The sequence below is a fragment of the Dermacentor andersoni genome, chromosome 5 (genome assembly GCF_023375885.2).
Source record: "Dermacentor andersoni chromosome 5, qqDerAnde1_hic_scaffold, whole genome shotgun sequence".
Classification (NCBI taxonomy): domain Eukaryota; kingdom Metazoa; phylum Arthropoda; class Arachnida; order Ixodida; family Ixodidae; genus Dermacentor; species Dermacentor andersoni.
In genome coordinates this window covers 11,008,211-11,035,022 of record NC_092818.1, presented here as the reverse complement: position 1 = coordinate 11,035,022, position 26,812 = coordinate 11,008,211, and the positions used below count along the sequence as shown (strand labels likewise).

The window sequence follows — 26,812 nt, the reverse complement described above, 5'->3', positions numbered from 1 at the left end:
ACTGTATTTACAGGCTATGTACATGGTCGAAAATTTGACGTATCCATCAGACATCCCATGCTGAGTTCTCGTGAAGGCAATGGGGGATCGAACATAGTTCTCTGGTTGTTGTGGCTGAGAGTGGTGCTGCACACGGGTGCATGGCCTTGTGGCATGAGGTACGCGAAATAAGTGGACGCACATAGGTGACACATGGTTATGTCGTCAATGCTTGTGTCGGTGTGACGGGGACGCCTGCAACCTGATAAGCATTGGAAATGCACTTGAGTATTGGGACTTGAGTTATGCAGCTGGTGCATTGCTCACGCATGCCTGGTGGCGTCGGCATCACTGCGACCGGAAAGCGCGCAGTGACGCCAGTGGTTGGGCACGACCAATGAGGGGTCATGAGGGCACATGCTAGAGATCACTCGAGGCATACTCTGCATGCGGGTGTTGACCTTTTGGGTGTGGTAGGGCCCGAATTTTGAAAGGGCTTGGCTTTTGGTGACACAAGTTGTGGGTGATGAAGCAGAACACCTTGAAAGTCGACTGTAATGGTGATGGGCTGAGTGTGAGGCATGTGACCCAGGTGAAATGCGGTTGACTGAGGCAGCTCGGGAAACTTGGGAGGTGCGGGGTGAGTAAGGACAGGACCTGGGCACAGTCTTGGTTGACTTGCGTTTTTGGGAGGCAGTGCTGGGGAAAGACTGGGAGCTGTACAAAAATCAGGTGGAAGATCACAGGCTTGTCCAAAACACTGTAGAAGTGATAAACTGCGAGGGGTGGTTGCCATTGGGGTAGTACTCAATGGAGCTGGCGCTGTGGTGGACGAAAGTAACTGGAGTTGTGGCTTGACGGCAGTGAGAATGTGTCGCGGTACTGCCAGTTCTGGTAGGGCCAGCTTGATGGTCCGCAGCACGTGGTAAGCCTGAGGCCCTGGAGGTGGGACATCATGGCGCAGAACAGGCGGGAACATCACTACCATTATTTGGTACTTGTCCTGCTATGACGTTATGCTATGGATGTACAAACACGCCTCCAGTCTGCAAAGCCAGATGGTAGGGCTTGCCGGCCAGAACTCAGGGGACTGCGGTGGTTGAAGGATGCAGCGCATGGAGGTTTCTTTCGGTTGTAGCACCATAGTCATAGACGGTGCCAGGGCCTCAGCTGACTCGGTGCTTGTTGAGCACACAGTGGAATCTTCTGGAAAGCGTTGTTCATGGTCCAGTGTCACCACTGTGCCAGTGCAGTACAAAGGTGCTGCCACATTGAAATGCAAGAACCAGCTCTTTATTTTCTCTCCTCACACGCTCCTCCGCTCATGCTGTCTTCACGGAACTTCATCATCATCTGTGCATCGACACATCGGTGCTGCAACACTTCGAACCCAATCATGGTAAAAAGAAGGCTTATAAGGATTATGCGAAGTACCAAAAACAGAAGCACGACCAAACTGGGCACACGGCAGCGCTCGCCCCACTCCAGTCCAACCGCGATGATGATACGGCCTTCAAGATAAGCGAGCGACTGCCACATTTGGATTTCAGAAGCCACAAAGAAAGTCGCTTGCTTTCAAAGCAAGGCATACAGCATAAACAGCACGGCATGGAGTGGGCAATGGCGCCTGCACCAGTGCGTTGTCGAATGCCACGATGGCGACACTCTCATTTTCGCACAGTTGTCCATGCAGCAGTATGTGCATTATACCTATTTTAACGATTTGGAACAACCATTAATGTCCTTTCACCGTAGCAACAGTGGTTGCTTAAGCGTCACTATCATTAGTGTCAATATTCATGTGACCTGAATCGGCAAGAACGCTGCTCCTCGAGCCTCCGCCACACAACGTTGCCAAGGGTCCGTGATTACTACGCAGTTATCAGAAAATCACAATTCAGCAACACTTCATTTAAGTGTTGCCATTAGCTAATATTGATTCGGAGTGACATTCTACTTTTTGAACAGCAAATATATTTTGCCCGAACCGATATAGGTAATGTAACTTTACGGCCCTTGTGTGGCTGACACGTCATCGTAACTCCGAGACCACGATGTTCAAGACCTTCGCAGAATGGCAGCATCCCACAGTAGTTTCCGAAGTTTACATTTCCGGCCAACAGAACGCTTCGCTCTCGTGTGCAGAATACAGTTATGTCCCGCTGGTAGTAAAATATATTAAAATATATTACAAGCTCTCGAATAAAAAATGGTAGCTGCGCTCGCAGTTTCGAAATGACAGGTAAGCAGAACCAGGCACCAAGAGCTCTATGACACCACATTTGGTTCTTTAGATGGATGTTTCTAACGGGAATTTGCAGCTAGGTACAGAAGCACATCGAGACAAAAATGGCACGAAAAATCTGGTGTTCTGACCAAAGTGCTGCCGAATTGTAACTGCCGGCCCCAGCTCCAGTGCCGTTAATTTTTTAGCATATTTAAGGGCGAGTCCATAGATAAAGAACTACTGATATAACAACCACTTTTCATAAAAATTGCAACAGCACAAACACATGCAACCACACAGTGTCAAGGACGAGACGCAAGCGCTTGTGTCTCGTCCTTGACACTGTGTGGTTGCATCTGTTTGCGCTGTTGCAATTTTTATGTCAAGTATGCACCAACTCGCCCAGAAAGAAGTTTTAATGAACCACTTTTCGTGGTACTAATTGAGTTTGTTATAAACACGTTTGACTGTAACAGTGACGTACAACTGTCGTTTGCAGAACCTGTTTTGCACATTCTATGGCATCCCCTTGTTGGGCTCCATGGTGGGTGGCTGGCCTTACTGCTAAAATAAGAATACCTTCATGGCTAGTTCATTCCCCCAACTCTCAGATTTTCCTCAGAAATGAAGGCGCACCGTAGACGTTTTCAAGTTTCTTGGCCCCCAAAGAGAGAATTTCCTGCACTATCACGTAATTCACAGTGAGAGACCAGAGAAGACAGTGAGAGTCATCTCACCGTTTCTCGTTTCCAAATGTATGACAGAAGCTGTCGGCCTAGGTTACAAGGCTACAAAGTTGGCCAGCAACAACCTCCTCTTAGAGCTCCGCGATAAAAAGCAGTATGAAACGCTATCTAATCCAATGTCTTTCAGAGAAATTACAGTTACAGTCAACCCTCACCATACTTTGAACACCATTCTAGGTGCCCCCTCAGATGATGACTTGATGGAGCTTACTGAAGAAGAGCTTTTGGAAGGATGGAAAGAACAGAATGTGGTTAACGTAAAACAAATGAAGATGAGGAGCGATGGAAAAGAAAGTCAGACGAAGCTTATAATTTTCACCTTTGAATCAAGTGCGCTACCAGAGACCATTGAGGCCGTGTATGTAAAGATCCGTGTCTGACCATACATGCCCTCTGAGATGCTTCAAATGCCAAAGATTCGTCCATAGTTATCGGAACTTCCGAGGTCGACTGACCTATGCTAAATGCAGTGCACATGAACACCCATCTGAAACGTGAGAATGATCTACACTGTGTGAACTGTGATTGAGAGCATTCTCCATGCTTGTGGTTGTCTCCTACCTGGAAAAAGAACAATAAATTGTTGCACTGAAAGTCAAGGAGAATGTATCGCTTAAAGAAGCACGCAGGCCACATTTTCACGTCTACTCCACCCCTGTGGCTGATAGTGTCGCCCACAGTGGGACGAGGCTATCGCGTAAAGTGCCAGCAGCGGGAAGCGAATGTTTTGTCTGCCTCTTGCTTCAGCGTTTCTCTGAAACTCGAGGTTACACAATCTCCAGCACTAAACGCGTGGGAAGACAACGCACGTGATACGTCACCATCTCGGCACGTGATACGTCACACGCGGCAGATTACCTCTAAAATAGGGCATGCAGGCTGTGTATGTTCTTGTATGGCTGTGTTGACAGCCATGTGCAGCCAAGCTGCCCCCCGCTTCTCCCCCACTCCTCTCGTGTGCACTCTTGGTCACGTTACCGTGAGTGAGCTCCCCTCCCTCCTTTCCCCTTGCTCTAGCTTGAAGACTATGTTCATCAAGCCGCCAGCCTTCTCGGCTCATTCTCGCATGCTTTCACTCGCACCTAAAGCATACATTGCACCGATCACAATAAGATCTTGTCGCACTTGAATCTTATACAGAACATGATGCTGCTGCTCTTCAGCAGTTGCTCTTGGTTGCACAGCTCAAGATTTGAGAGGTGCATCCACAAGCAGCCACCGCTTGTAGTGGAACCACTCTACCATCTGTACCTGCAGATGTTTTCATTTATTGCCTTGGTATTCCAATGAGGCGGCAGTAAAATTTTGCCTTATTAAAAACACTTATTAAACACACTTTGTTATATTGAGGTTGTAAATACATGATGTCCGATGGACAAAAAGGTAAATACTTTATTCTATTGAAGTTTATTATATCAAAGTTTATCTGTATTTTGAGGCACATGCAAACAACAGTTTGCTTTTATATAACTGATACCATCTCAGATTCTGCATTCTTGCTTTTCTTATAGCAAAAGAATACTCCATTAAAATAAAGCATGACCATCCAAACTTCATATTTACTTTGTTATGTCCAATAATTTGTTAAATCTGTGTGTATTATATTGAGGTTAAATTGTATTATGCTACAAAACTCCACATCTCTCTTTGCTGGTCTTGTGCTTTAATATGTTTAACTGATCATCCTGTTGGAAGCAGAGGTGTCGGTGGAAATGGTTGCACGATGTGGAACCACTGGACCTTGTTAGTGAAATAATTTCTTGAATAGGGCTTCAAAAAATACTGATAATGGTAGAATTAGGTAACGCCTACAAATAACATATGAAAGCACCTCAATGATGAATAACAATATCAAGTATGCACGCAATGTTGGTTCTTGTGCCCACAGTTGGACTTTTGGCATGAACAGGAAATGAACAAAGCACTGGTAAGCTAGCCCTTTCCCTGTTTGACAACTGGTGGACGTGCTGCAAGGTGCAAGTTGCGCTGCCCACATGTCCTCCACCCTCCTGTCCTTGTGACCATTTTCAGTGGTGATAGCATTCTCTCTGAAATAACAATAATGCACAAAAAAGATGTGGAATAACTTGGAGTAAAAGTGTACTCTTGCCAGTACTGCTTGCAATGTGGTCATCTGCATCATTTTTTAGGATTACTGCATAGTTTTGCATTAATTTTGCAAATGACAAATTAGCACTTTTTGCTTTAAACAATTCTGGAGTTGTTTTTCTGCTCTACATGTTTGGCAGCTGACAACTGTTGTATGGCTTCCTCAGCACTGCCTCGAGTGAAACCGAGACCCGGGATGTTGCTTCCCAGCTTGGATGCTTCTATTTAAACCGTCAGCTGCATTGAACCATTTTATCATGTAACTGTACAGATCAGTTGTGCCGCCTTGTGCGATTGTTTGAAAGTAAGCCTTCACTCAATTGCTGTTTGGTGCATGGATCCACCTGAAGTCAGATTACTCAGTCAACCGAATCTGGCCAGTCTCTGCATGAAGGTGCTTGTCATTCATGCCTGGAATGGTGCAGCATCAACTACTGCACATCATTTGCTACTCGCACAACAGAATGTGGCCGTGATAAGATGGATGCATTTGGCAGACAGCTGCGTTCTATTCTTAGTGGGCCCAGGAGGAGTAGTTTGCTCAGCTCCATTGCTAAGTGAAGAGTTGCAACATTTGGAAATGTGTGCAACCAGGTGCAATGTGATGCTTTATTCATAAAAGTGCTCTAGAAGAAAGGTGATAAAATCAGGGTTGTTTCTAAGAGTGCTTGCTTCCTATGCTGTCGAAGATGCAGCAGCAGGTTGCAAATTTTTATACTTTTTTTGTGTGTATATGTTTTTTGTTCACTTTTAACAGTATATGTTTTTGTTCACTTTAAACAAAGTGGAAAGGACATTGAATTCAGAACTTTAACATACAAGTCATACATGTCCAATTCAGTGCACGTGGGTTTCATGTCTGCATTAAATTAAGTGTTTGCAAATGCTTTGAGTGTTATAGTACTACTACAGTAATGACCAGCTGGCTTGCCTAATATGCTACAAAAAATTCTGAGTAGGTAGCACTGCTTGATCACCATCAACAAGATATGCTGCTGTTTCATCTTTGCATATGTAGCTCAAACACTCATTAGGTCTCTGAACTTCAGGTTCTGAGAGGGCCAACTTTAGAGCTGTTGTCAATCTGTTACGCAAAACCAAAATTGGCACCATGGTTTAACTTTGTAAACAATGTGCATCTCATTTTTTTTCTTTTGCAGACAAATGAGTAAAAGAATACCTCATATTGATGTAATTTACCTGCATTTCTTGAGTTCATTGGCCTCCCATATATGTCACAGTTCAACAAAGGGGCTCTATTGCTCGTTCTCTGCAGCAGCTCATCTTGAAGTCCCTGTTTCTGTTAGTCACCACTCCTTTGCAGCATTCTCGAGCTCCAGAGAAACAATGCCATGGTGCGTCCTATCAAAGGCAACCGGAATTTTTACAGCGGAGCTGTATATGTCTACCCTCCCATACATACGTTTTTCAATATCTGTGCCTGAAAGCTCCCTGTGCCCTCTACGAGGAGGCGAAGCAAACCAGTAAGGCATGTGCTGATACCTGGCCTAGCAAGAGGAAAGCTAAAAGACCACCCAATACATAGTTTGATTCAATAATTACCAGAGAGAACTCTGGCGTTAGTGTCTACAGGAGCTGCAGCCAGACTGCTCAGCCAACATGGGAATTATGGGAAGTACATGGATTTGCCTAAACTTCGTCCCTCTGGGTTTAAACATCTGTTCGACTTGGCCATTTTCAACGAAGTATGGCATAATAAATAATTAAATAAGCATTATTAAAATTATCTGCCGGCAGGATTTGAACACACGGAAGCATCTCTAGCCAGGGCGTCAAATTGGAACTTTTTCGGGTTTGGTTCCGGGTTCGGTTCCCAAGCACCATTCTGTTCCTGTTCGAGCTGGTTCAAACCAGTTCAAATGGGTTCAAACAGGTTCGGAGAAAAAAGAAAATGGCAGTGTTTTTTTTTTTTTTTAACTCTTTTAGTGCTGCGTTTTCGTTTCTCTGTCATGTTGGTATAGAAATAAATTCATAATGTAGGTTTCTTTTTGTAAATGTTGTGGCTTGACCAACTTAACTGTACAATCCACTGCAAAATATTTTCCACGGGAGGTCAAGGATTACAACACTAACTGAAGCAAAATAACAGGTTCGCAGGGACACTTAAGTCTGCTTACTTATGTGTGTGAATGTGAAAGCATTACTCTTTATGGCTGTAAGTTTATTTTTATTGATTTATTTTAGTTCAATAATATATTTAAATTTTATTTTATTCTTGGCTCATAAAACTGCAGTTGTTTTCTTGAGGGAAACAAGAACAGTGGCTCTATGTAGCCACTGCGGTGCTGCCTTGTGCACCATTCCCCTTGCCGACCAGTGACGGGCCTCACCTCGTCTCCCGATGCTGCATCCTTGCCGTAATCTTCTGGTGGGCAGGCATGTAGCCTCCTGGCCAGTGGGTAGTATCCCGGTGCCACCACTGACCCCCCCACACACACCTTTGGCTTGTTGGTGACGGGCTGTTCTCCACATCATGCATCCTCGCCTGAATCTTCTGGCTGGCAGCCAGGCAGCCTATTGCACCTATAGGCAGACACACAAACACACACACATGCACACGCACACATTTTTGCTCAGTGAGGCAAGTAATGCTTTCGCGTTGAAAAAAAAAAAAGGTTGGTTAGTCTGCTGTGCTTTTCATGTACCTATAGTTTCAACGACGTTTTAGCTTTAACGCTAGAGCATTAGCAGTGCTAGAAGTCGAAAATTCTCTGGCGTCAGCAACAGCCTTCACCTGTCAGGCATGGCAGGTGGCGTTTAGAGGGATTTCATTCTCCCCACCTTCCACCCACTAACAGACCGGCTAGAAGGAAGGAACTGCTATAATGACTCACTCACTTTAGGGAAACACCAGCGATAGCAACTTGCTAAGGACACTTCAGCGACAGGTGACAGTGATTGGGTTCTAGTAAAGATAGTAGCTTAGTGAAGTCGCAAGCAGTGGTAGTGGTCACTGGTACTCCAAGGCTGCAGAACGGTAGCATGTAGGAAGAGAAGGTATTGAACAATGCTGTCGGATTTCCTTCGCATCAAACCAGTTGATCGCCCCTCATTTTTTTTTTCTTTCAGTTTAGTTGCTTCCTACAGTATTACCTCATGTAAGTACTTGTTTCAAAAACCCTTGGATGAATAGAAAATGGGCATTAGGCAATTATTTATTAACTTCAGTGCGAGATGTCAATCTTACGCTAGAAACAACATAACAACACAATACGTGCATAAAGAAAGGCATTTTATAGCATGTAGGTTGTGTCGCCTAATACCTTTCCGTTTTTTTTGTGCACAGCTAAGTTTTATTATTGGTCGAGAGGGAGAAAGCCTGTGAAATTTGCAAGTGCCAAGTACCCCAAAATATAGAGGGTGGTCCGACCCACTAATTTCTCTAATCCAAATTAATCAACACACCAATCCCACTAATTCACATTAGCTCACCCACCCATCTCACTTATGCACTCCAGTGTACTCGCTAATTTGCTCTCTTAGAGCAGTAAACAAAGGCCAAAATGTTACTGCACAAGAAGTGCCAGTGATGTTAGAGGACTGCGAGTGTTTGTGTCTCACTGCTGTTTGTATATATAATGGCTTATTCAAGCAGAATTAGTGAAAGATATGGACTCATTGTTGATGATGTCCCTGGAGGCCTTCACAAGGAGACGGGCATGGATTCAAATTAACAACACATTGAAAATGTTGCACAATATTAAACACCATGCACATAGAAACCGTGAAAAATGAGCTATGATATGTTGCCTTGGAATATACATTCTAACTTAACTTATTCTAAATGCAAAGGAAAATTGAGGCAGATGGGCAGTATCTAACGCAAACTGATAGTATATACGGACAACCTTACATCAAACTGAGGTTAATAGTAAGAAGAGAACCTGATGGGTTGTGGAACTACAGACTATGCATAATATTTGGTGGTGCTGTTGGGCGAGTAGGAAAAATGTCAGATGCAAGGTACAGCACCATAATAAATAAAACTAGAAATTACAGTTTTGAAAAGTCGCTAACGGTTTACCTGTGCGCAGCAATAAAGCAGCTAGGAAACCTTGGATATAAAAGCAAACAGCGCAATTCAGTATTGACTTTCATGCTGCATTCTATCCATATTCAGCAATCTTAAAGCTCTTATGAGGAGAATAAACTGCCCCGTTTAGCCAAATACAAGGGCGTTAACAAAATTTATTTGCATGCTTACTGAGCGCTTTACCTTTATCAATAGTGTGCATTGCATATCTTTTGCATATCCTAATGGGCATTTCTTGCAGTAAAAATCTGCAGCATTTTATCGGATGTATGGAATAAGTATCTCGTGGGTACAGTCGAACCCACTTATAACGATACCAGTTTTAACAATATATCGGTGAGAATGAGAAGCTGCTACACCGTCTGCTACAATGAGAAGCTGCTACACCGTCAACTTTTGTACGTTTTCATGGTGAAATAACCTGCTTACTACAATGCCCTGATGCCACATTATCGATTATAATAATGAAGCTTGGCTGCTGGGTGTCTGAGGCGAAAGGTAGTGAAATGCGAAATCCTTGAAAAGGAAAAAAGAAAATGAGAAATTTTAGCCGCTGCACGATGGGCCACTGCTCCCACAGCTGCCGCCGCACACCAGTGAGAAGTACGTGTCGAGATGCTTGTCGCAATCTCACCTCAACGTTCCTTCTGGATTTTTCAAGCTGACGGGCTGCTGCGGCAGCGTTCTCGCAATCTTTAAAAGGCCCCTTTTCGGGCCACCAAAGCGATGCTTCGGCGGTACTCGTATATCACTTGCCACCCGTGACACCTCTTTACAGTTGTTATAGCAGTGCCATTCTTTAGCGCCGACGGCTGCGGCTTGTTACACGCGATCGGAGCGCCTAGCAAGCAGTTAAACAAGTGAACACAATCAGCAGCCAGATGGAGGAAGGTGGTAGGGAGGGGCACCGGCCTCCCCGCCATTATAGTTTTCTCACAACAGTTCTGCCATCCCCCATTTTGATTTTTTCTTGCAACCCAGTCGTAACGATTATTGGTTATGACAATGGAATTTTCGTGGCTCCTGAATACTGTTATAAGTGGGTTCGACTGTATTACCTTTTTCAATTTTATTCCGTGCTGATTTTTTCAAGCTCTAAGAGCAATCTTCCAATGCATTTTCTCTGACAACCACTCTTAAGTTAGAGTGCAGTGTTGGCTTGTATGATTACCAATAAGCATAATGTGACACCTTTGCAAATGCTTCCGAACATTTTATTATATGCTTAGTCAATGCTGCAAATTTTTACTTGGCGGAATAAAAAGAGCGAACAAAGAGGACGCCACCTAGGGCTGTTGGATTCAAGCTTGGTCGATGACTAGACAGGATGTACTTAAGCCCTGAATATGTTGTCTCAACGCTAACTTGTATGACCGGCACCGCAAGTACTACTGTGGCAAGCGAATACTGGTCTGGGTGCCGCAACTTTTCTTTCTCCCAATAGTCCAGTACATTCGAATCCTTGCTTATTCTAGTCACCTTCTCCAAGGCATCAAGTAGGCTGTGTACTTCTTTGACTTTGAGTGAACTGTCGCTAGCTGCTTGCAGGCAGCCCTCTTCTCTTTCCATAAGGAAGTCCTCAAGTTCAACCTCAGCTCGTAAGCTCCCAGAAGGATATTCTGCTGTCGCTATTAATTGTACTTGATTGAATCCGACAATTCAACTTAGCCAAGCCTCCATGTGGTCACCAGGTGCTGTTTTCCTCGTCACCGTTCCTCACTAGTCAACGGTGCATTATAGCGAGGATCTAGATAAATAACTGCCCAGAAAAGATCGCAGCCTAGCAACAACTTCTTGCGCCTTTTCATGGCAGTCGCCATGTTGCTGGATATCGAGGTGTCCATTTTAGAAACCTCCAGGGGACATTTAAGCCAAGTGCAATAAAAATCGCCTATCGTGAACTGCTCCCTTTGCAGTTCAACAGTGGCTTTCTCAGCGGGAGCCAGACTGTCCTTTCTAGACATCAAACTGGAAATGCTTGCGGACTGAATGATGACTGAAGCGACCCATCTTCGGAAACAGCAGCACCGGCTGCACACAAGAATAATACACAGGAATAGTTAGTCACTGTATGACTACCTTTGTAGAGACATTTGTGCCTAAGACCCCAAATATTATGTGCACGAGCAAAAAAAAAAAATTGTTTTCCGAGGTCTAAATTAGGTGTGAAGCATGAGCAATGGTTTCCGATTGTGGTGCCCCACAGGCAGTGTTAAAACAATGTGTTCTGGCTGTTCTTTCTTTACCTCACAAAAACAAAGATATTCGAGCAGGTGCTTTCTTAACGTCTGTAGTTTCTTTTCTTGTTGGTATGGTTAAGGTCTGGGCTGGAACAAGGCCTACTAGCTCACTTACAAATTGTGACATAGCGCAGTAGTGTACCACAAAAAGGAGCGTGCAGATGCTTATGAGGACCCTGAGACCTGAGTGGAAGTTGGTGGGAAGGGACATTTGATGAAACTGCTGCTTGAAGCGAAGAGTGCGTGAAAAGCGATGGCTAAAACTCGGACCATTCAGATTTTAAGAAATTGGTTCACTGTTGCACAAGAAAGCCTATTTCAACAATGCACTTAAAAATTTCTTGCTGTAAACATGGAGGAAAATGCAGCTTTCCTCAGAAAATATCTAGATGGGAAGTGCCGGAAGGGGTGGGGGGGAAGGTCTACAAATATATGAAGTTCATTTTCAGTGCGAGTAATAGGACAACAATGACGTTAGATTAACAACAATGTAAATATTAAAATTAAAATGTAGAAGGGAAATAATTACCAAAGAAACTGTTTCATTTACAATAATAATTACTCATCAAAAGCTCCATGAGACACGCATAAAAATGCAATTCAAAACAAGCAATTACAATTACAGAAATTAGTTCAATTGCCCAAACATAACCCAATAAATGTTCAAAGGAATGTAAAACTGAGAATGCAATGTACAGTGACACGAGCACATAGAGAGTTCACTCAGCCAGACGGGGTACAAAGAGCAGATGCGACGTCCGTGACGGTGGGGTTCAACGGAGCATTAGGCAGCAGCCCTGAGGAGCGGACTGGCTCAGGTGGCAATTTGGCCTTCCTTTAATGCTACAAGGTGCCGACAGGGAGGGCACTCATGCACACTTATACAAGAAACGGTTCAATTCATGCACAAAGCGGCGGGCACATACACCTTACACTTCTGCGCTGCATGACTGCCATGTTGCAGGTGAGAAATATTAAAACAACTACTCTTTAGCTTCTGCTCTGGTTAGGGTGACTTCGCAGCAGGGAAGTGAGACACAGCCAAAAAAAGCGTCACGCATACCCACACTTCTATGCTATAGGGGGCCATGTCAGGAACGGGAAAAGTTTACAAATTACAAAACAATATCAAGAGTTCAGCCTTAGTTGGGTGCGACTTTGAGCCCAGGCAAGCAAAACTAAAGTACACAGCGAGTACACTTTCACTTGTAAATGGTGAGGGGTAACGTTTCCAACCGTGTCACCTTTCATGCTCTAGTGGAGCACTTTCAGACGCCCGAGAGCATGTGGGAGTAGCAATTCCAGTCTCTCAAGAGATGCCCTCGACTTAGCGTGACAAATTCAGCCGAAATTAAGCTACCAAATGACACAGAGGGGTACTTGCTTGGTGCCCAGCATTTACTGGTTGCAAGCCAGAGAATGGATTGGAGTGAAAGGTTCACAGACAAAAACAAGCCGCTTATAGCAAAGAGATGATACAGAGGAATTTCACTTACCTCATCACAACATGTACACAGTGTTCTCCAAAACAATGCAACGCATGCAATACAACACTTCACAGAGGCTACTATACACAGAGAGATCTTGCAATAATATTGCACTGCTACACGAGGAAGGCAAACATAACAGGATTTGCTCACTGCGCATTGCATCAGGCCGATGTGCGGAGGGTCACGATGTGGCCGTGCCTAGAACCGGCGCACGCTCCCTGCAGGCTCGTGGCTATTGACAGGGGCATTGACTAAGAAGTCGAGCGGAAGCACTTCCTCAAAGTCTTAAAGGTTAGGACTTCAGCAAGGGCTAGTCGAGAGCGCTAATCGTATTTCTTTTATATGGCACACCACATCTGTTCAACACTTCTTGTGAAAGCAGTGGCGCACGTACACATAGCATCTACTGTAAAACAGCGTTCTCACTCTCCCACTGGGGTGCGCGTTGCTATTGGTCAGGCATGTAAACAATTTCCAGAACATTCGAGCCGGTTCTCTCCGACGTGGTGCCACCTGCCTGCGAGGAAAAGTGGAGATGGATCCACTGAACACTGTAAAGGCTCCATTGCTCTGGAGGCTTCTACGGCGCTCACCAGCGGGTTTATTCGAGCTCCGTTGGCTTTTTCATATGTGCACCAATCACTTATGAAAAATGGTGACCATAAGAGGCTGATAACTTGATAACAATCAACTTGTTTATTACGACTTATGATGGTTCTATCAGGATGTGCAGAGCGTGGACGGACCATGCCCTTGCGTTATATCTCGGCAGCATCTCCCGTTTTTCTCAACAATGCTTCAAGCAAATAAAGTGATCTTTTTTACCAGACTGCTCTGCTCGAAATCTCTGTTCCCGGAACTGGTTTGGAATGGTTCCTTTGAGTCATTCCGCTTCAGGTTCAGTTCCAAAATGTGGGTTGAGTTTGGTTTTGGGCAAAGGTTCATTTCCAGTTTTTGGTTCAGTTCTGGTTCGACACCCTGCCTCTAGCACAGAAGACAAACATTGAAACCATTACGCCACAGACGCATGCATTGACAAGTGGCATAGAATGCTCGTATGAATTTCTAGCGGGCAAGCCAGCGTCTTGAGACGCTTGGCGCATTTCAGTTTGCGCACCTGGACAGGTTGCACCACTATTAGTAACGATTGTGCACGTCTGCAGAGTATTCTACAGACGTGGAAGAGAAAAGCCCCAAAATAAGCAAACTTTTACATTCAGTGATGTGCTTTATTTAGCTCCTCTGGCAGCCCACATTCACAGAGTGTAATGACTGCAAATTTGTTCTCTCTGTTGATTTTTTCCAAGGATGTTGCTTACGCACTGCAGCAAAGTGCTGCACAGCCACACAGGGAGAATTATCGCTGTCACTTTCCTGTTACCCACATCATGGTGAACATGTCAAGCAGGCGTACAGGGACTTGAGCCTAGAAAACAGCGTAAAATAGCAGTTTCGGAGTACATATAGTTTGCGGCCACATCTGTAGCCCTTCTTCTAAAGCTTATCAAAACAGCTTTAGTAAATCTCAACAATTCCTATTTTTAAATTGCATCACGGCCTCAAGAAAGTTCAGATAGCAAAAAAATTGTAAAGGTGAGAAGAATAACGTAGGTGGAAGACAAATGTGTTCCTGTGTAGGTATTTTTAGAGCATTGCGCAATGAACTTATGAACATATAAGAGTGGAGAACATGGGAGGTTACGATGCTTGGTATAGAAATATACTATAGTAGGTCTGAATCTAAACTAGTTCGTAAGGTACGGGATGTTGCCTTAACAACTAGTTTGGATTCAGAGCTTAGAACATACGAATGTTTTTGACAGCCAAGTGCCCAAGAATATTTGGATGTACAAATGAAAGTGATAGAGTGCATGCAGGGTTTTCACAGTATTCAGAGCTGAATTCACTTTGGTCCCTTCATCTCTCTGAACTAAGGTTGTTGCTTGGGCTACCTGGTATGTTACAACAGCCTTAAACAGTACAAAGGACAGGACGAGAAGAAAATACACGACAGCGCTGCAATCTCAACTATTGCCATTTTTCAACTGCCCACGACAGCATTTGAAATGCACTCTGGCAACTCTGAGAACACTCACAACAGCACTGTTGTGTGTTCTTGTCCTGTCCTTTGCACTGTTTAAGTTTCTTTCTAAACCTACTGCAAGATCTCCAGTTATGCCTGTTAGCGAATGCCATCCTGCGCCTTCCTAAGCTCCATCTCATGCTTTGCCACTTCATTTGCCTATCCTTGCCCCCACTCGAATAGACAACTCGTTACCTGCAGAATCCATTTGTTTCCTTTGAACTTCATGAGGACACCAGCTACCTGTGCTTGTCCTCTTGATCCTTTCAGTGTCAGTTTCTTTTTCTGAGATATAAAACGAACACATTGGTTTATTTTCAGTTATGCGGAAGGGAAAGAAATGACATGGATAATGGCAAATCCACTGTTAGTGTGGTCCTAAAATTCCTATCTTCATTTTGTATCTTCTACCTAGTTTCGTTCTAATGCACATGCCTTTGCGATAGCGGTGCCATATTATGGTAAAAAAAATGTTCTATAAATACAGAGAAATGAAAAATGATGTTAAAAAAGACAGTCTGGTGGGCTGGTTAATACAGTTGTTAGCTCTGTGTCTTTGTTCCCTTCTGTTGTCATATGCTTTACCTCAAGTTACGAGAAATTATGATTGTAGATATATACCATAGATATACCTCGGAGCCAGTCAACTTTGCATTACTGCACACATCAGCTGGAGGGAGTGGAGAATGTATGGGTGCGTCAGTGACACGTTGGGACAGATACGCAGAAATGCACTGGTACATCAGTGACACGGCAAGGTGTCAGCGCTTGTGTTGTCTACTCTTTGTCAGTCTTTGCCTTGCCGCACTGTTTCCCCCTTCAAAAGCATGCAATACCAACGTAGCTCTCTGCTACACTGAAAGGCATTAGCACAAGCTCTACCCGCCATGGTTTCTTAGTGGCTATGGTGTTGGGCTGCTAAGCACGAGGTCATGGGATCGTATCCTGGCCACGGTGGCCACGTTTCGATGGGGGCGAAATGCGAAAACACCCATGTACTTAGATTTAGGGGCACGTTAAAGAACCCCAGGTGGTCAAAATTCCCAGAGTCCCCCACTACAGTGTGCCTCATAATCAGAAAGTGATTTGGGCACGTAAAGCCCCATAATTTAATTAATTTTAATTTTTTTACGCAAGCTCTTGGGCCAGTTAGTGCATGATCAAATTGAAAAAGAAGGTACCAGTGTGCATCGGCTGTTCTCATGCAGCTGTGTACTTTTCGAGGTGATATCAATTCACGTGTCTTGGGAGGAGGTTATTCACGGCAATGTGAACTGCAATAAAGTACAGTGGAAAGTTCAGCATTCGTCCATCTCTGACGCCTTTTCCTTGTGAGTACATCCTTTGTGTTTCACTGGTACCCCCTTTTTCAAGTACGTACGCTGAAAGGGTTAGTGCATACTGCAGTCTTGCTCTCTCCAAACATTACGGAGCTATTTTCTCATTCATCACTCGTGACATGGCCCCTAGCTTCCTTTTCTTTTGTTCTTCATGTTTTGTTTAACAGAGTTTTGGGGAACACTGGCAAAATGCCCACCATGGTAGGTCAGTGGCATTCTGTTTATAAGCATGAGGTCACAGGTTATACTTGAGGTGGCATTATTATGGGCATGGAATGCAAAAGCACATCTGTACCAAGCACTGTATGTGTGCTAAAAGGCCCCAGGTTGTCAAAACTATTTGGGAGGCCTACATTATGGCATCCATCATAGACCCTGTCTTTCTTTTTTCTTTTTCAAGTTCAAGTTCTTTATTTTGGCAAAACAGATACAAGGTTTGCCCACAAGGTAAGGCAAAAGGAGGGCTTAAACCTCCTGACTAAGGCCTTTACCTCGCTGAAGCAGCAGAAGTAGCAGTTTACGAGTATTGATACTAATAAAACCAAATACAACTAAAAAGACAGAAAACATCAAAACTATTTACAGCAAAATTTTTAAACACACTGCAATGTATCAACTGTTTGCAAGATAGCAAGTAAATAAATAAATACACCACTGCAAAAAAAAGAGCATTCTGTTACTAACAGAAGTTAAACATTTAGAATATAACGTTTATAACATCACTATTGACATCAAACAATTTAAGAATCCATTAACATTCATTAAACATGTAATGATAAGAAGATAGGATGTTTTTCATTGCATATTTAAATTTGTGAATTGTTCTACAATTTGTAGCTTCGTCAACAATGTTAGGGTACGTATTGCATACACACATAGTTTAATATTCGATAGTTCGAATGCCATATTTTGTCCTTGGTTTCTTCATTACTATTGAAGTTTGATGTAGGCTGTATCCTGTGTCTCTACTCAGTTAACGATTTGAAAATTGTTCAATGTTGCTGGATACCTCTTTATATAGCCGTATGCAGATCTTTGTTTTGTAAGTGTCTTTAATATTAGAAATGTTGAGCATATCATTAATATAGAAGGTCCTATGTATTGTTTTGAGGAGTTAAGTAACCGAACAGCCTCGCCGTTGCAGTACTGCCAATTTTTCTATATCTGTTTTATTACCATTTTCCCGTACTAAGAGGCAGTAGCTAAGATCATCATCATCATCAGCCTATTTTATGTCCACTGCAGGACAAAGGCCTCTCCCTGCAATCTCCAATTACCCCTGTCTAAGATAAGATGTGAGTGAACAAATGAAGAGTACAGTTGTCTGAGCAACCTGACAGGCACAAAGCATCGGATCCTTTGCAGGAAGCTAAAAGATTGTGAGACCTTAGTGCATACCTTATTTATGTGCTCTGTCCAGCTTAGGTTTTTATGAAATGTAACACCCAGAAAAGAATGGCTTGAAACATGTTCAAGTTGCGATCCACAATAAAAGAAGTTTTACATCGTAATAAAAAACGTTAACCTTAGTTTTTTTCTTTTTTTTTAAGTCAAGTTTATTTAGATATAGCTATTTGCTAAGTTCTCGTAACCAATCAGTTACAGTAACTTATAGTTCATGAAGGTCTACTCCAGAAAAAAAGACATTAGTGTCATCAGCGTACAATATGATTTCATCTGTCAGTGGAACATTTGTTATGTCATTTATGTAAATAATAAATAATAATGGCCCTAAAATGGAGCCTTGTGGTACCCCATATTTAATTATGCTTTTTTCAGAACTGTACCCTTCCAAAGAAGTATACTGAAATCGAGATTCAGGGTAGCTATGCATAAGTTCTAATGCTATCCCTCGAATGCCACATACTTGCAGTTTCTCTAGTAATATGTTATGTTTTATGCTATCAAAGGCATTGCGAAAACCTAGGAATATACCAATGGTAAAATTTTTTTCTTCGATAGTATCTATAATTATATCTCTTACTCCTAATAATTCCATTTCGGTTGGTTTATTCTTCTGAAAACCATATTGCTTATCTGAGATAACGCCTTTATCCAGCAAAACTATTTAGATGCTTATATGTAATACGTTCAGCCACTTTGGAAAATACTGGCAATACCAAAATTGGTCTATAATTATTCAAGTCATTGTGTTAGGTTCCCACCCTTAAAGATTACAGTGACACGAGCTATCTTCATTTTTTCAGAAAAAGTATACTGGATAATATACTGTTACAAATGTGTTCCAGCGGGCCACATATTATGTGAGCAACTGCTTTAATAGGCTCGGCTTTAATTTCATCCTCGCCAGCAGCTGATTTGTTACTCAAAGTATTAAGAACAGAAAAAATCTTACATTCAGATGTGGGCGTAAGAAAAATAGTCTCGCTGACACTATGATTTATATAACTTTGAATATTACATACAGGGTGAAAAGCAGATGTAGAAGTTGAAGCACCGGCATTAACAAAATGATTATTAAATAAATTAGCTGCATCATTACCACAGTTCTTATCCCCATTCACAACAATTTCATGTGGCATACTTGGTCAAGATGACCCCATTAGCACGTGGTATATGTACCACGTTTTATGACCATCACTCATAGAGGCTTCAAATCGATGCTCGTAATATTGCAATTTTGCTTTCTTGAGATCACTGTTCAACTTGTTTATAACTTGTTTAAACTCTAAACATTTCAGGGTTGCTAGTCCTTAAGAAGTTATTGAATAATTTGTCTTTGTGTTGAATGCTCTTGTGTAGTTGTTGATTTACCCATTCCTTTCTAGCTTTTTTATGTTTGACCACAGGGATGGAACGAAATGCTACACTGTATACTTGTCTCACTTTGAACACAAATGTATCGTATGATGCTGTATAATTTTCTTCAGCACTAACATTAGACCAGTTTGCACTGGAAAGTAAAGTTTGAAATACCTATACAGTGTGGTATGTATGACCCACTTGAAGTCATGTTCGCTACCTGTGCACACACAAATGTGGCAAAGAACGTCAGATGATCACTTATGCCCTAACTGAGCACTCCAGAACATGGGTAATCTTTTGTGATAGAAGTAAAACACAATCCATGTTTTTGAGTTCAAAGTTATCCACGCAGGAAGTTCAATAAGGTTTTCACAGCCATTTGCTAGCACAGTTTCAATATGTTGGATCCTGTCATTATTTTTTGAAAGTAAGTCAGCATTGGTCGCCAACAATTACCGAGTGTAATTTCTTCCTGCTAGCAAATAAAAGTACCGAATCCATATAATGAAGCGGTTTCGTTAGAGCAGCTTGAGGTGAACGGTAAACAACAATCATAATATTTTGAGAAACTGCTGCAACACATTCAAAATCATTCAAACTCTTGATTTGAGATGTCAAAACATGACAGTTCCATCGATACTGGCAGAGTAAATTAATGACGCACGTTTTTTTCAAGATGTCACTAAGGAGTTCATGATTTGAGAGTCCCTGCCAAATGTATTTGAACACTATGTTATCTATCTGGAAACTTCCTTCTCATGATCTGGGTCCTCCACGGTGACTGGGTTTCGATAAGTCTTCCCTGCTTCAAGCAGTTGACTTATTCACAAACTCTTGTTTTATTGCTAGTCTTTTAGACATTGTTCCGATAGTCTCTGTGTCTGTTCTTAAGCCTACCCTTAGGCTTATCAAAGGTGGATATTGCTAACTGTGTCCTTGAGCAGAATGCCTTTACAAGTTATGTACAGCACCACTGCCTTGACTGAAACACTCTCATGTGCACGAATGGCGCAGTGCAATGCCCCTTGTTCACCAGCCTTCGCTCTTGTATTGAAGGAGGGACTCCCTGGCAGTTGCCATGTTGGCACCACTGTGAGACTGAAACAAGTTTTAAGGGTGTTGGGAACCTATCAGACTGTGCCTGCAAATATTAATTTTGGTCCATCTTGTATAATATTGTGAAGAGATTCACAACACGAAAAAAAGAAGTGTGTCAAATGCTCAGTAATATCCACCAGAAATGTTCAGCTGTGATGGCAACATACCCAGATGCAAAACAATAAGATGCATATTAAAGCTTGCTCTTATTACTAAAAATGTTATCCATCCTGAGTATTATATGGTAAGCCAGCAGCTCACCTTACAAATTATTCTGCATTAATTGATCTGCTTCTTTTCAAACTGTTTATTGAAGTCATTTGAAAACCTTCTGTAAGAAAGCTTACGGTTGTTTGGAAAATCCAGTATATTTCAGGTAGAAAACTTGAAAAACATGCCAGTTTGGAATATACTCATTATCAAGCTATAGCATTTTATCCATGTTAAGTTCCCTTTCTGCGTAACATAGCGGTTCAAGAATTTTCAAAATATTGTGCTCTGTGGAATGCACGGCAGACCATAGGTTATGGCACCCATGTTTATGTAAGGGAGTTGAGCGCAAAAAAAGAGGTGGGGGGGAACCCAGAAGAAGTCATAGTGCCATGACAGCATGTTTTATTTTGCTCCATTTGCACTCAGCTCCCTTACATAGCTGTGGTTAGCCAACTAATCCAACAGCATAATCAACCATGTCCCTCCGAGTCTACCTGGAACATCTGCTCACAGTCAGTTGCAACTATGTCAGGATTAGAATGGTGGCGTGCAGCAGGTTGCAGATGACTTTATGTTGTGTATTGCACAGCATCTTTGTAGCGTTCATGGTCCAAGTTTCGTTTCCTTGCCTCTATATGCTTGATTACACCATGGTCATTTTGTGCTAAAACCTAGTGCAAGTTCTCCCGGCACAAATAATTTTGTGTGGGGACAAGAATGGGAAAGAATGTCACAGAGCCTTAAGATTTGAATGGCAGTGATGAGTTTTGCTGGTAAATACCTTCGCACATTGCAGCACTGCCGACTGGTAAAGTGGTACTTTGCAACTTGTAAGGGCACAGGCAAATTTCTCAGGATACCTTTGTGGCCTCCCGAGGCTCTCTACAGATGAGCTGACGCTCATTGCCAGCTCCTTTGGCTGATTGGCTCATTTGCAGTGTTGAGATGCGAGCTCTGTTGCTCGGCATTCTTGTGGCCCGAGAATGAGGTGAGAGCACCAGTTGGCTGAGGCAGGATCCCTCTGCTCCCGGCAGGTGGCGGACACCACGGACACGGAAGGGCTGGCCTCCGATCAGGAAGAGGAGCTAATCTGCTTGCTCTCACTCGAGAGGGACTAGCTGAATAGTGCAGAGAAATAAATGACTTGGTTCGCTTGGACAGCTTGGTGTTTTTTTATTTCACTGGTGGCGGGAAAAAGAAACCAAAGATTGGGCACCACTGTTTCAACTAGCATGCAGGCCCTTGGGTCACACATGCAGCACCAGCCACGGCTGTCAAGCCATTGGAGCAGCATTGACACAAAAGGTCACCCTTGAAGTTTTGCTGCTTGCTGTGTGTGCATGGCACGACAACATCCTGACGGAGGGCCTCCTTTGTCCGAGTCATCCACTAACTGGGTTTCTGCATTTCCAGCTGCTTTCTAACTTGCATCGTGTGCTGTGGTTGTTGACCCTTTGCGAGCTCGTGTCAGCCTGCATTCCGCACTATGTACGACCCCTCGAGGCAAAAATGGGCTCTCGGATTGGCTGTCTTGTTTTTCTGTGCCCTCTGTAAGGTCCCTTTACAGCTTGTGCCCTTTCTTTGTGTCGTACGAAAGAAAACCATCCAACAGTTGACGTAGATCAGAGTGTGTTTAGTCTAGTTGTTCTAGTCCCACTGGTGGTGTGCTTAGTTGTGTGGGCACTGGAATGCTGATGGCCATGTGCTTTTTGTCACCTTTGGGATTTTCGGAGGACATTAGGGAATCTGATGTTGTGAGAAAGCACCTGGCATTGGACACAATCAACGCTGGGCACGCATTGATGTGTGCAGCCTTTGGCTGGAGAACATCCTCTCAAAAGCACTCTGGTTTTTCCTCTGTAATTCTTCAATTTGTTGTGTGCCTAGTTCATGGCGCAGGTGGACAATGGACAAAAAGAGAAAAATAAGGTTCCACCAGCATGTTCATTGTTGTGGCATCTGACAGAGGCAGTATTTTGTGAGCTCCGCACACAGCACTGTTTTTGTACCTACAAAGACTTGCTCCTTTTGAAGTTTCTTTTTTCTCTTGGAAACAACTAGTTGGAACTGAATATGTCATTTTTTATTTTTAATGAAACTAAATCTCCATCTTTTGATTTTTTCTTTGTTATAATTGCCCATTCACAATAAAAATTCAACACCATAGTAAGTTTTTTTTCTTTTACTTTTAAAGCATCGTGCAACAGATCTGTTTATGATGTGTCTGTGTGAGTGTGGTCACTGTTCACTAGTGAAGCTTCTGCCTGTCGGGTGACTCACCTGATCATGATATTGCCAGGTTGCTCACGCTTGGTGCACGTGGCACCTGGTCGGTGCTGGCACGTGTTGAAGTGTGCGGTGTCGCTGTGTGCCCAGGTGATGGTGACCAACGTGACGTCGCTACTGAAGACCGTGCGGGCTGTGGAGGACGAGCACGCTCGTGGCACACGTGCTCTCGAGTCCACCGTGGAGGCCATTTCACAGGAAGTTCGGGTGAGCCACTGGAGGCACGCCGTGATGCCAGCCCTCCAGCTTATTTACGATTTGTTTTGGGGACAGCAACTGCCACTGTGACTGATGCTCCAACTCAACACATGGCCCCTCACAAGTGAAATAGTCCACACGTTGTTCTCGCCCGGCATGAACATTTGGCTAGCAAACATCCCGAGACATATCCCAACTTCTTCCTGGCATTGCTCGGCTTAGAAGTTATTTTGCCAGAAGAGCTATTCTATGCTAGCAGATTCTCTTTCTTGTGCAGGCCATACACAATCAATGTTATGTAGAGCATTTTGCAGGTAGCTGACTATCCAGCATAGTTTGGGTTCTGCAAAGCATTGCCAGATAGACCATTATGTTTGTGTAAACAATATGGCTTATCTATCAAATTTTTTTTTTATTTATTTATTTATTTATTTATTTATTTATTAGCTTATTTTTATACCTCACATGCTTTTCATGGGCTATCCATGTTTATTTATGTATCTGTCTATCTGTCTATCTATATATCTATCTGGTATTTCCTTGTTCAAGTGTGCACCATATAGCCCAAATGAATGTTCTTCTGAACTATCTATGTTTGTATCTAAACATTTTTCTGCCTACCTCGGTCACTTGCTAGTCCGTAGTTGAATGGTTAGCGCATAGGGATGCTGTGCTGAGGTAACAGGGTTTGAAAGCAACCATTGGACCAGCTTGGATCACGGAGTGTGTGCCACTGTGTACGTATGTGCCGCTCTTCAACGAACCTCTTTCACACCAACCTGAGTAGATGCGGGACTGAATAGGCACTCAGTCCTGCTGTTTGAACTGCTGTTTGAAGAAACTGTTTGACGCCGCCGACTTGGAGCACCAGGTATATGCCACTCAATTTGTGCTCGTCTCCAATGAATCTCTTTGATGCAAACTTGGATCATTCAGTGTGTGCATCTCTGCCGCTCTTCGATGGACATATTTGATGCCAAATTGGGTTACTAGGTGTGCGCGCCACTGGGAATGATCCATTCTAGAATCGCGGAAAAAGTCTCTTACATTTCTCTGATGCCGAGCGGAATCGAACTCGCTTCGCAAGGATTCCTCAAGGATAGCAACCTGACCCATTAGCAGGCTGCACCACAAGTACACTGGGTATGTGCCGCTTTTCCAATGATGTCTTTTACACCAAACTTTTAGCAAGCCGGGCCATGAATGCACTAGGGTCACTGAGTACGTACAGCCGGATGTGCGGCAAGACGGGGAACAAGTCTCAACATTCGCACGCAGCGGTGCTCCATGCTTCTCGTCTCTGAGGCCACAGAGAAGCTTTTCGGCAGCACCACTAGATGACACAGTGTGTCCAGAAAGAAGCGTGACAGAGCAGCACGGTTGCCACATGACGTGTTTCTCAGTGTTCGCAGGCACCGGCACAGCCTGCCTTTTGGAACCCACGTGTAGGCTTCGCGACGGCGGCACTAGAAGGCGCCGAGTGTTCATAGGGAAGCGCAAAGGAGCCCCGCGTGTCATGCATACCTCGCTTCGACAGTGGCAATACATTTGTCACTACGTCGATTCAGTGCTAACGCATTACCGGTGACAGTCACTGTGAGATGGGTTCTGCCACAGTTTATTTATTTATTTATTTATTTATTTATTTGTTTGTTTGTTTTTTTATTTATTTATTTATTTATTTATTTATTTATTTATTTATTTATCATGCCTTACAGGCCTGTAGGTGGGGCATTCAGTAAAGTTGTTACAGAATGAAACAAGAGCACAAGAAATTGATTTAACAAGATGAGTAACATAAACAAAAAACATTAATATGCAGTTTTCAATCAATGCTAGTAGATATTTGACTGACAATACATGCAGAACTGGGCAAAGCAGCAGAATCAATCCAGAAAGAAAAAAATTGCAGGCGTCCTTATGTGAGAAACAATGTTTTGAAGAAAAAATGCGTTCTTGTGCAAGCCATCTCAAAATGTATGGCAATCAGATATGTATTTGGGAAGATCCTCCAGCATCAAATAACATAAGGCAATGCAGGTGTATTAAGTGGTTGCGTGTTTCTGCAGATCTTCTGATTATTGCTCAAGTCCACTGATTATAGTACTTGGGTGAAAAGATGTTGCAACCTGTTCTTTTACAGCCTTGGTCAATCTTGAAGGTAGCACAATATGAGGGCAGCTGGCACACTGTCACCAATATAAGCAGCTTGTTACTGTTCGATGTGACACATGCAAAGGTCAGTGGCAAGGTTGACAATTATTACGCATTGCAGTCTCACATCTGTGATGTGTGCACACTTGCGCTCACTTTTTTAAGGAAAGTGTTGCTATCAGATGTGAGACATGTGTTGTTGGTTGATCATCTGGTAGGCTGAGTCACAAGTGGGGAAAATGAAAACAGGAAACACAATTCACAGAAATCTTTAGCCTGAGCAGAAAAAGGCTTTATGGTGGGTGGATGTCTATTCCATATTAGATAAGGAAAATTAAAATCGCTGAGTAAGAATAACGGTGTTGTGGGAAAATGCAACAAAAAAGAAAAACATTAATTGCATCGTGTAACTTTTCAGTAAATGTGGCAGATGACGAGGGTGAGTAGTAGCAAATGCCAGGGATTGTCTTTGTGTGACTGAGGGTCAGGCAAGTGCTCGTCGTTTCAAGTTCAGTGTTAATATCTATATGAAATGATGAAATATCTTTAAATATTGCAGGAAGGACGCCTCCTGCTCGACGTGCAGATCGGTCACAGCGGTAGATAGCTCGAGAAAGTATCATAATTGCGCACATGTGCAGGGAGCCAAGTTTCTGTCAAGGCAATAATTTTTGCATCGCCGAAGATAAAGAATGAGAGTTATTCACAATACTTTCGATATCTGTAAGAAGAACAGGCAAGTAAGGTAAAGCTGTTTGTGATGTTCGGCCACTGCCCCTTACATGTCCCTATTGTGACGCACATAGTGGAACCATATGATTCCGTAATGTGCCAGATGCATTCTGCACTCTTTCACGAATGGTGTCGGTAGGCGCATCATAAATATAGCATTTATTGTTCATAAACAATTTATTGTAGTGGAGTTTAAAGTTGGGGGAACTGGGGTGACTGGTGCCAAACTCGATTAGTTTTATGCGAGCAATGTGGGTGGCTACCGCGAAGTCTTAACTAATTGTGACATCATTTCGTTTGAATTGATTACTCAGCGCGAACACTTTCTCCCGTGTTTTGGAATGTGAAAGCTTTGCAACTATGGGGCAACACTTGTTAGGTTCAAGAGAGCCGAGGCGATTTGCGCTATGGAGTGTGTCATCTGGAAAGGCATTGCAGAATGATTTAATCATTGATATTAACTTGGTCTTGGTTTCCTGCCATGATTCTTTGGTGTGAGGGACACCGCAAAATATTAGGTTATCACGGTATGATCTGTCTTCAAAGTCAATAAGGCGTAAGTCAAGCACTTCCAAACGACAGGTCGTACTGTTCACCTTGACATGCACGTCTGAGATTTTTTCGGTTATGTGGTCGACGTTTTAAAATTTTTCTTCAAGTACATCTAAGCAATCTTGGAGACCAGTAATTTTTGTTTCAATTCTTTTCTGGCCATTTTTTATTGTTTTTGTGTCAGCAGCTAATTCGAATTCTGTTTTGGAATTTTCAAGTGATCGAGTGTGAAGATCCATAAGTAGTTTGAACAAAACATTCATTTGTTCCGAACTATAAAAAAACATGGGCAACAGCACAAATAGACGACCACAAGAAGGGAGACACATGCACACAAGTGCTTGTGTGCCTCCCTCCTTGTGGACGTCTGTTTCCGTTGTTACCTTTCAAGATGAACCAACTCGCCCAGAAAGATGAAGTTCTGAAATATCTGCGGGAAGCGATTCAACATCAAGCAGAGATTCGGAGTGCGTGTTAGGTCCAAGGTTAGTCTCGACATCCCCCAAACGTAACAACAGTAGGCTGAGAGAAAAACAATCGTACAC

At 43.1% G+C, this 26,812-nt stretch overlaps 1 protein-coding gene across 4 annotated transcripts in view; it reads left to right on the top strand.

The window, feature by feature from the left end:
- The window catches only part of rhea (Talin_middle and talin-RS domain-containing protein rhea), a 391,086-nt gene that overhangs the window by 324,201 nt on the left and 40,073 nt on the right, over positions 1–26,812 (top strand). For 3 of the 4 annotated variants that reach the window (XM_050177552.2, XM_050177553.2, XM_055070111.2), the window contains exon 46: positions 22,722–22,838. In XM_050177552.2, the coding sequence (XP_050033509.1) occupies positions 22,722–22,838 (117 nt within the window). Of the gene's footprint in view, positions 1–21,379; positions 21,506–22,721; positions 22,839–26,812 lie in introns of those variants that run through there. The other variant, XM_050177554.2, reaches the window with a different exon arrangement.